The 10,284-nt window shown below is 45.4% G+C and overlaps 1 protein-coding gene across 1 annotated transcript; it reads left to right on the top strand.

Annotated features, from left to right (window-relative positions):
* Positions 1-211: 211 nt before the first annotated feature.
* LOC133411744 (zona pellucida sperm-binding protein 3-like) lies at positions 212-10,255 on the top strand. Its single transcript, XM_061694408.1, has 8 exons — positions 212-598; positions 938-1,053; positions 1,567-1,670; positions 1,753-1,930; positions 2,023-2,140; positions 3,457-3,542; positions 9,669-9,675; positions 9,857-10,255. The coding sequence occupies exons 1-8, from the start codon at positions 218-220 to the stop codon at positions 10,253-10,255; spliced, it is 1,389 nt and encodes a 462-aa protein (XP_061550392.1). The 5' UTR covers positions 212-217.
* The last annotated feature ends 29 nt before the right edge of the window (positions 10,256-10,284 follow it).

The following is a 10,284-nucleotide window of genomic DNA, read 5'->3' as shown; positions in this document are numbered from 1 at the left end:
TACCAAAACACGTTTTAGTTCCTCGTAGCCTCAAATGGCCACACACCTGGTGCCAATTGCGGCTAATTAAGGGGCGGGGCTATCGGTGTTAAACCTCAATAAACGCCAAACAAAAAGAAAACTCTACAGAGCGTAATGGCATCATCATCATCTCGGTAGCATTGTTACACGTTGGTGGTGACTAGTGCGGTTTCGTGAAACCTTTGTAAACTTAAAAATGAATCGTTCGCCCTGTTGGACCTTCTTCGTCCTCGTCGCCATTTTCGCCCTCACAGAAAGCCGCCGCTATCACTTGGTATCTTACGACCGCGGTGGAGCTCAGAGGCCGAGTGCGGCTTCAGGTTCCGTCCAGTCTCATTTCCCTTCACAGCAGCAGGGCGCTCGCGCCACAGCGGTGTTGGTAAGATGTCACCCGGACTCTATGGAGCTCGTGGTTCAGGCTGACTTGTTCGACACGGGATTTCTGGTGGACCCGGAACATCTGCGCCTCGGTTCAGACCCGGCGAGTGGAAGTGGGTTGTGCCGTGCGGGCCGGACTGGAGATGACTGGACGTTGACCATATGGGCCAACCTCCTGGACTGTGGAACTCTGCTCTCGGTAACCACGAGTTAGCACAATTTGCTTTTTGTTGTTGTTGTTGCTCTTTTAAAAAGCCATTTAATTAGTTTTTGTGGTAATTTCCCAAACAATAGCAACTGGTTATTGAATGCATAAGTTGCTTCTTAGAGAGAACCAAACGTGTAGAATGTTTAAATTAATTCTCCTCTTAAGAGAGACCATTTTAGTTGATTTTTAGTGCGATGCGGTGTAATTGTGATCGACTTGGCACTGCTGTAATGTGCTTGAGGGGGAGAGACAAACCATAAATGCTTGAATTTTTGTCTTTCAAAATGTTTGAACCCTGGCTTTAAGACGATACCGTTTCCATCTCTCTAGTCAACACAAGACAAGATAATCTATTCAAATGTGCTGGTCTACTCACCTGAGCCATCATCTGAAGGCTTGTTCCGACTGGATGGAGTGACCATTCCGGTCGCGTGCCATTTTGACAAGTACCTTTTTTGAATTATGGTTTTATCTGAATGCCACAATTTACACTTTTTTTTATTATTTTTTATTTTTATTTTTATTTTTTTTAACGCACATTTGTATACCTTTTTAAGACTGTGTCAAACCAGTTTTCTTTGCTGGCCACATTGCTGCTCTTTGTCCTAAGAGGCCTACTTGTCTGCACATTTGTTTTGTCATATTACATGTCCTTAATTCCCCCTGTAATTGGATGTGATTATTGGCACCAAATTGACTGTTTCTCAATAATTGGTCAGTAAAAATAAAAGTGACAAGCATATATTCAAGTGGCAGTTTCTGATATGGGCAGCTGTGCAGTCTCAAGGCTCACATTTCCAGGCTTTTCTTTGGGAAAGCTGGCTGGGGATTTGACAATTGCCTAAAGAGTGGGTTCCTTAATCACAGCTGGTTCTCTATTCCCAAATTTGAGATTAAGAGCATAATCGCAGAACAAATTTAAACTTGTATCTCAATGCAACATTCTTTTTTTTCCCCAGGAGTTATTCTGTGGCTAGCATGTCCTTGCGCCCTGGCTGGGTACCTTCAGTCTCTGTGGTTTCAGCGGACAATCGCATAGACTTCAAACTGCGCCTCATGACAGGTGTCTGGACAGAGTATTCAATTTTATCTACTCAAACAATTAGAATTGTTACACTTTATGCTTCCCCCCCCCCATGTTTCAGACAACTGGCAGTTTGAGAGGCGCTCTCATGCGTACTTTGTGGGCGACCCGATGCATTTCGAGGTGTCCGCTGTGGTCCGCAAACACAAGCCCTTGCGAGTCTATGTGGAGCGTTGTGTTGCTACGGCCGGCCCAGACCCTCGTGCTGCCTTAAGATACGACTTTATTGAGCGTAACGGGTGAGTGCTTAATTGATGAGCTGAAGTGTTATCTCGTTGCTCTAAATCAGAATGAACGACCCAACTCGATTTGATTGCACTTACCTCAACAGATGTCTCTTTGATGCCTTCCTGACAAACTCCAGCTCTCACTTCCTGTCCAGGGTTGAAGGGCACATGCTTCAATTTCAGCTTGAAGCGTTCATGTTCCACCAACAGCCCAACAGTCAGGTTAAGCTCCCCGCTCACAATATGCTGCTTTGGACCTCAAGCGGGGTACACCCAAACCAATTTTGTTAACTGAATTATATATATATTTTTTTTTTGAGACCCCACACATGATGGGATGGGGGCGGGAATAATGTTCTTGTGTGTGTGCTATACTGCAAATGACCACACTACAATATCGGCAGAGCTGCGTAGTAATGAGATATAGTTGCATTTATTTAACCTTTTGCGTGATTTGTCATAGTTTTAATGTGCATCATACTTTTTACTTTTACTGTATATTGAGCTACAAGCTCCTCGTTATTTGCGTGATCTTTTTTTTTTTTTTCAGAGAAAAGTCTGTCGCAACTCTCACCAATCCAACATGACCACAAGCAATGCTTCACTCAATTTCACCAATCAAAAGAACAGCTGTCATGCGATGTCACTCTGCATCTGACTAAAAATGTCTGCATTTCAGCTGACAAGAACTCTACTTTGAACTTCATAAAATTAATTCTAGCTTTCTGTCGTGTGAGCAGATTGGGCTGTTTCGTCTATTAAGGTTAATTTAAGACTATTTATTGTTGCCAAATTTGCCCTTATTTTATAAATATTTGAAGTTTCCATTTTGGTTGTCTTGATTTTCATGTGCCGATTTCAACAAGTTACTCAGCACTTGACTGTTTTTAACTGAATACTTATTTGACGGACGACTACTTTATCTTGCGTCATATTCTAAAATTAAACTGTACTCGAGTACAATTTTTGGCAACTCTACCCACTTCTGGTTATCCACGGAGAACCCAGTCTCCTACCCAAACCAGATATGTTGTAGTGTCAATATTGACCTGTAAGTGGCACCGTAGTGCCACATAGATTACCACAACTGTTGTCTTACTTGATAACTACATTGTGGTTGAAGACTCTTCGTGACTTGGAAGCATGCTGCAAACACTCATTGCAACAGTGTAAGCCTCAAATTGTCAGCTCCAATCATTTTCTGTGTAGAATGGGGAGGAAAAAATTACTTTACACCACTGCATGGTATTCACTCAGGATAATCTTGGACATCAGAGGCAAGGCTTTGCTGACTGGTCACAAAAGACATTTAAAAAAAAAAAAAAAAAGGCTCACATTTGTCTGGTTTCTGTATGTGTACCTTGCTTTAGCCGGATGCAGTATTTGTAAATGTGCCCTGCGACCGGTTCAGGGTGTACCCCGCCTCCTGCCTGAAGAGAGCTGGGATAGGCTCCAGCACTCCCATGACCCTTGAGGATAAGTGGCTTGGAAAATCGATGGATGGATGACTATAACAGGCTTAGTTCTGTGCTCCAAAGGTTTACATCACTTGCTGGTTGAGGGCTGTTCCAGACTCGTCATGGGTCAGATCTCAGAACAGGGCCTGCTCATTTATTGACAACAGGTAATCTCACTGTGCAGCATTTATACAACCATTATGGTAAATTACACTTTTTGTTGTTGTTGCTCTTAACCACCCCCCCCCCCCCCATATACAGATGGTGGTCAGCGGATGGTGAGCACGAAACGTGTAGAACCTGTGATCCACTGGTCGCCACAAAGGAAAAAACAGCTGCTGACACGAGGCTGACCACAAATTTGGAACAGAGTTTTGCTCAGAACAAACGCGTGCAACCAACTAATTTATTGTGGGTCCGCCCAGAAACACACCAAAGGCACAAATCTCTGCGGACCTCTTCTGGTCTAAAGAAAGAAACTGACTACACAGCAGGTAATGAGTGCAGAAAAAATATATTTGAGGAAATACTAGTACCACTTTGACTTGTGTCCCTGGTTACATTGTCATTCAGTTCAACCTACTGAAGAATGTCACTTAAAATGGCAACACTTTTAAAGGTTGCACTGTATACAGTATTTGTCATGTGGTTTAGTGTCACTGACTTTTTTTAAATACTGTTTTACAGAGAGACTTGTCCAGCTTGGACCTCTAACTGTTGAATAGACGGTCACTAATACTTTCACCAGGACCTCCTGTCTGGTTGAGGATGGACAAGCTAAGCTGAACTTCACACATGGGGAAACTGAATTGATATGAGCAAGCTGCACTGTATAACTTCACTTTATTGGCTTACATGGTTCTTGTTTTTGTGATCAACCTCTCTCAAATATAAATGTTTTACACTACTCTCAATTGTTGTTGTTTTTATTTTTTTTAACCCAGTCTGCTGAATGTTTTGCCAACTTTTCAGTCCGGGAACTCAAACCGACATTCATAAACAATTTAGTTGGCAATGGGTTTCTCAGGGCTAATGATTTCATTCCTAGAAAACAAATTGAAGCAAGATGCACTTTCTGTTAAAGTACACAAACATACCGTGAACCCGTTCGGCAAACACTGATCAATCCAACGTATCGGCTGTTCTTCAGCGGGATGCTTTTATGGCGCACTTCCTTCCATTACCACCCACAACCTGCCCATGTAGTCCCATTATTGATTGTTGTGAGAGGTGCCTGATGCAGTGTGGATGAGTCTCCTTTGTGAGACACAACCTGTACAATTGGCAAGTGATCTGTGCTACATTATTCTGTATGTAGCTCTAATAACTTGGTCCTGTGTGCGCCTGTAACAAAACTAAAATTGTGATACTCTAAGACAAACCCGTGTTTCCTTTGAGATGGCTTAATTGCGATATGCCCGCAACTGTTTGTGCCTCCAATCCAGACAAGCTTGCAGTGCTACCAAATTTAATCCAATTTCAAATTAAAAAAGAGCCTGAATTTAAGAAAAAACTTGGCCTTGAGTGCCATGTCATGAGGCTGGAGTGAGTATAACTGTTGCTACCACTAATTAGACCAGAAAGTATAGCTAATAAGACAAAAACCCTGTAATTGAACACCCTCCTCTCTCATGGTCAGCAATAAGGAAGCATTCAACAAATCCTGTAGTTGAACACGATTTGCTGTAAATTCTTAAAAACATGTTGAACATGTTAATCCACCTTTTCAAAAGACACCCTGCCAAAGCCTGTGTGGAAGAAACCCTTTTGAGACAAGTATTCACTTTTGGAGTAATTTATTGCTTGTGACTTTAAGACACCAATTTCTCACCGCAAGATGGGGATATTGGGCTTTGGAGTAAAATGTCGAAAATGCACAGGAACCTTTGCAGTTGAACTTAATTTGACCTGGCTGCATACCTTTTGAATGAATGGTTTGTTTCATCACTCTTTGCAGAACTTGCCATTCCCTAATAAGGAACTGAATGTTTTAACATGCCACACTTGCTCAACAGTACCTTGCCATTGTAAGGGCTCAAACAGGATGTTCTCCAAAGGAAGTGGCCACTGAGCTTAGTGTCAAAGGTGTCTAGTGGGTTGCAACAAAGACTGGAATAGTCCCAGGAAAGCACAGAAGTGAACATCCTTGGAAACTTAAAAACTGCAGTAAAACAGCTATGTTTGCAAAATATACTGAAATATTGAGCAGTTGATTATTGCATTCAGAGGTTTAGAGGTCAAATTAAGATCCACTTTAAAGGCTGCATAATTTCATCCAGTAATTTCACCAGAGAGCCCAATAGCGCCCACCCCCATTCTTTTAGTAGTAAATTGACAATTTCAAAACAGCCCATCTGGACTGTTAATTCCCCAAAAACATGCCACTGTAGCAAACCACTAGTCAGAATCAGAATCAGAATCATCTTTATTTGCCAAGTATGTCCAAAACACACAAGGAATTTGTCTCCGGTAGTTGGAGCCGCTCTAGTACAACAAACAGTCAATTTACAGAACACTTTGGGGACATAAAGACATTGACAAAAAACAATTGTGCAAAAAGATGCAGAGTCCTCTAGCACTTAGAGCAGTTCGAACGACTAATATTGCAATAGTCCGGTGCAATGACCATTGTGCAAAGGGCGCTGAGACTTCAAGGAGTGTATGCGGTTTAAAGTGACAAGTAGTGCGATCATCTGGGACAATGTCGGTTGTGCAAATGTTACAGATACTCCTCAATCAGTGTGCAAATGGAGCAGATGCTACTCTGGCATGAGTGGCCAGTATATGCAAATAGTGCAGCATGGCGAGACAACTACAGTGAGTGCACAAGTAATAAATAATTGGCCCCACAGAAATGTGACAACGAACTCAAGTCAAAAAATTGCCAGCTTGTTGTAATGGAATTATAGGTTAGGTGTTTAAGAAGTTGATCGCAAGAGGGAAGAAGCTGTTGGAATGTCTACTAGTTCTAGTTAGCGTTGATCGGTAGCGCCTACCTGAGGGAAGGAGCTGGAAGAGCTGGTGACCGGGGTGCAGACGGTCCGAGAGGATTTTGCACGCCCTTGTCTTAGTTCTGGCAGCGTGCAAGTCCTCAATGGTGGGTAGGGGGTTACCGACAATCCTTTCAGCAGTTGTGATTGTCCGTTGCAGTCGGAGCTTGTCCTTTTTTGTAGCAGCACCAAACCAGACTGTGATGGAAGAACACAGGACCGATTCGATGACCGCTGTGTAGAACTGTCTCAGCAGCTCCGGTGGCAGGCCGTGCTTTCTCAGAAGCCGCAGGAAGTACATCCTCTGCTGGGCCTTTTTGAGGACGGAGTTGATGTTGTTCGCCCACTTCAGGTCCTGAGAGATTGTAATTCCCAGGAACTTGAAGGTCTCGACGGTTGACACAAGGCAGCTGGACAACGTGAGGGGCAGCTGTGGCGAAGGATGCCTCCTGAAGTCCACGATCATCTCTACCGTCTTGAGCGTGTTCAGCTCCAGGTTGTGTCGCCCGCACCACAGCTCCAGCCGCTCCGCTTCCTGTCGATATGCAGACTCGTCACCGTCCTTGATGAGGCCGATGACAGTGGTGTCATCTGCAAACTTCAGGAGCTTGACAGTCGGGTTCGCTGAGGTGCAGTCGTTCGTGTAGAGAGAGAAGAGCAGCGGAGAGAGGACACAACCTTGGGGCGCCCCAGTGCTGATGCTGCGTGTGGATGAGGTTGCCTCCCCCAGCCTGACCTGCTGTGTCCTGCCCGTCAGAAAGCTGTAAATCCACTGGCAGATGGCAGGTGAGACGCTGAGCTGGAGAAGCTTGGTTGAAAGGAGTTCAGGGATGATGGTGTTGAACGCTGAGCTGAAGTCCACGAACAGGATCCTCGCGTAGGTCCCTGCACTGTCGAGGTGTTCTAGGATGAAGTGCAGTCCCATGTTGACTGCATCATCCGCAGACCTGTTCGCTTGGTAGGCAAACTGCAGGGGGTCCAGCAGGGGACCTGTGACACTCTTGAGGTGGTCCAGCACGAGACGTTCAAAGGACTTCATGACCACAGATGTCAAAGCGACAGGCCTGTAGTCATTCAGACTAGAGATTGCAGGTTTCTTGGGGACTGGAATGATGGTGGAGCGTTTGAAGCAGGATGGAACTTCGCACATTTCCAAAGATCTGTTAAAGATCTGAGTGAAGACTGGAGCGAGCTGGTCCGCGCAGACTTTGAGGCAGGATGGGGACACATGGTCCGGTCCTGTTGCTTTGTTAATCTTCTGTTGTTTGAAGATGCGTCTCACATCCTGTTCATGGATGGTTAACGCAGAAGTCAGAGGTGTGGTTGTGGTCGCGGGTGCGGCCGGGTTGGTGTGTGGAGTGAAACTGTCCTTTTCAAATCTGCAATAGAAGGTATTCAAGTCGTTGGCTAGTGTGCTATTGTTCTCAGCTTGGGGGGATCGTCGCTTGTAATTAGTCAGCGATTGGAATGCACGCCAGACTGATTTCGAGTCGTTCGCGCTAAACTGTTTTTCCAACTTTGCTGCATAGATCCTCTTTGCAATGTTAATTTCTTTAGTAAGCTGGTTTCTAGCTCGATTATACAGGGCCCTGTCCCCGCTCTGATATGCATCTTCCTTAGCTTGGCGAAGCTGCCTAAGTTTAGCAGTGAACCACGGCTTGTTGTTGTTGAATGTCCGAAATGATTTTGTTGGTACACAAACCTCTTCACAGAAACTGATATAGGATGTGACAGTGTCCGTATATTCATCCAGGCTGCCAGCTGAATTTTCAAAGACACTCCAGTCTGTGCAGTCTAAACAGCTTTGAAGGTCCATCTTTGCTTCATTGGTCCACTTTTTGACTGTTTTCACTGTAGGCTTCGCACATTTAAGTACTTGCTTGTACGTCGGTATTAAGTGAATTAAGCAGTGATCAGACGAGCCCAGGGCTGCACGAGGTATAGCACGGTATGCGTTTTTTACCGTAGTGTAGCAGTGGTCTAAAGTATTATTTTCCCTGGTAGGACAGTCGATGTGCTGCTTGTATTTAGGGAGTTCGTGGTTGAGTTTAGCTTTGTTAAAGTCCCCGAGAATAATGAGGGGTGAGTCAGGGTGTTTTTTTTCAATTTCGTTGACTTGTTCGGCGAGCGTTAGCAATGCGGCGCTCGTGTTAGCTTGCGGTGTGATATAGACTCCAGCCAGTATAAACGATGCAAACTCACGTGGCGCGTAAAATGGTTTACAGTTCAGAAACAGCGACTCCAAATGCGGGCTGCAGTGTGTGCTGAGCACCGTGACGTCCGTACACCATTTTTCGTTTATATGGAGGCATATCCCGCCGCCCTTCGTTTTCCCCGATGATTCCATGTCGCGGTCCGCTCGATGAATGTTGAAGCCGGGAAGCGTGACGGCGCCATCGGGTACAGCGTCGCAAAGCCAGGTCTCCGTGAAGCACATGGCCGCGGAACGTCCGAAGTCTTTACTGGTCTTTAACAGAAGATGAAGCTCGTCCATTTTGTTGGGTAGGGAGCGTACATTCGCGAGGTGGATCGACGGGAAGGCCAATCTGTGTCCTCTCTTGCGGAGTTTCACCTGAATTCCGGCTCGTTTTCCTCTGTGGCGCCGCTTCCGCATCCATGCGCCGAAAACCGCGGACGCCGCTCCGGTGAGTAACTCGGGGAAAAAACTGAGCGGATTTTCGAAAGTTGGTGACAGAAAGTCCGGAGTAGCCTCCTTGATGGTTAGCAGGTCTCCCCTTGTGTAAGTGAGTCGTGTAAGGTCTCCAAAGACGGACGAAAAACACAAAAACGAAGACAATACTAGAGAGCGCGTTACCGAGGCGGCCACACTGGTAGGCGCCATCTTGAATTGACAAATTGACAATTAAATTGACAATTTCAAAACAGCCCATCTGGACTGTTAATTCCCCAAAAACATGCCACTGTAGCAAACCACTAGTGACCATTTTACTGCACAAGACCGTTTTTGTAGATGAGCTTTCAATCCATTATAATGTTATCCACGGGGGCTTTCAGTGTGTGCCACAAATTTATGAGCAGCTCCTTCAGCTCTGGTCAGCATCTGGCAAAATTCCTGGGGGGTGTTTGGAGGGCTGGCCTTGGCAGTGAGGCTTGTTTTGTCCTTCGCTGTGATGAATCATTACTTATCTTTTCAGTACTTGGAACATGACCAGTCGATTTCCCGGGCGCCTGTTTACTTTCATAGCAAATGAATACGAATGTAAGGCTTTTGGTTGCAATTCACTAGAAGCTATAATGAGCTCACTAAGTGCATAATAAATCTGTTTGGCTTTTGTGTTGCAGAGCACATGTGAGTGGGACATGCTGAGAGCGAGGCGCTTCGCTGTGGACTCTTATGATGATGCATCAGTGACTCGTCTTCAATACATCCTGCCAGCTCTTTTTTATCACTCATAACGATGTTTTTCCACCAATACAAAATGTTGGCTCTCCTCACCGTGTGTTCTTTTCTTGGCACGCACTCCATCCAGCGATGCAGACCTGCTCTTTGTCCGGACGACCAGGACTGCTGTCCCCGAGGAAACTCTACCGCCTGTTGCGACTCTTTGGAGGAAACTACCTACTACCATGTCGCCATGGTGACTCGGAAACTTTCCGGCGTTCTCATCATGCTCCTTCTCTTCGCTTTGGGATACCTGGTCCAGTGTGTGTTGTGTTCCCGATCTAGACCTCTTAACCCGGATCATGGTGCGCACCCGGCTGTCACGACGTCTCAGGAGCTGCTGGTGGAGAGCTCCACGCCGGACAGCCTCCTGGAAGGCAGAACCACGGCTCATCTGCCCACATATGAACAATGCAAGCATTTACCCACTTATGAGGAGACTGTGCGGTATGGACAACCTCAGTCCTCTGCAGGACAAACTACATGACAAGGACCAATCTCTTTAACAAAAACTTA

This window comes from Phycodurus eques, chromosome 13 (genome assembly GCF_024500275.1).
Source record: "Phycodurus eques isolate BA_2022a chromosome 13, UOR_Pequ_1.1, whole genome shotgun sequence".
Taxonomy (NCBI): domain Eukaryota; kingdom Metazoa; phylum Chordata; class Actinopteri; order Syngnathiformes; family Syngnathidae; genus Phycodurus; species Phycodurus eques.
The sequence above is the reverse complement of the archived record's forward strand: the minus strand, read 5'-3'. Positions and strand labels throughout refer to the sequence as shown.

What these genes read in the sequence shown, in the direction of transcription:
- LOC133411744 (XM_061694408.1), top strand. Translation starts at nt 218, where the DNA reads ATGAATCGTTCGCCCTGTTGGACCTTCTTCGTCCTCGTCGCCATTTTC. An exon ending in CAAACTGCGCCTCATGACAG is followed by an intron (nt 1,671 to 1,752) that starts GTGTCTGGACAG and finishes CCCATGTTTCAG; the next exon opens with ACAACTGGCAGTTTGAGAGG. An exon ending in GACTTTATTGAGCGTAACGG is followed by an intron (nt 1,931 to 2,022) that starts GTGAGTGCTTAA and finishes TTACCTCAACAG; the next exon opens with ATGTCTCTTTGATGCCTTCC.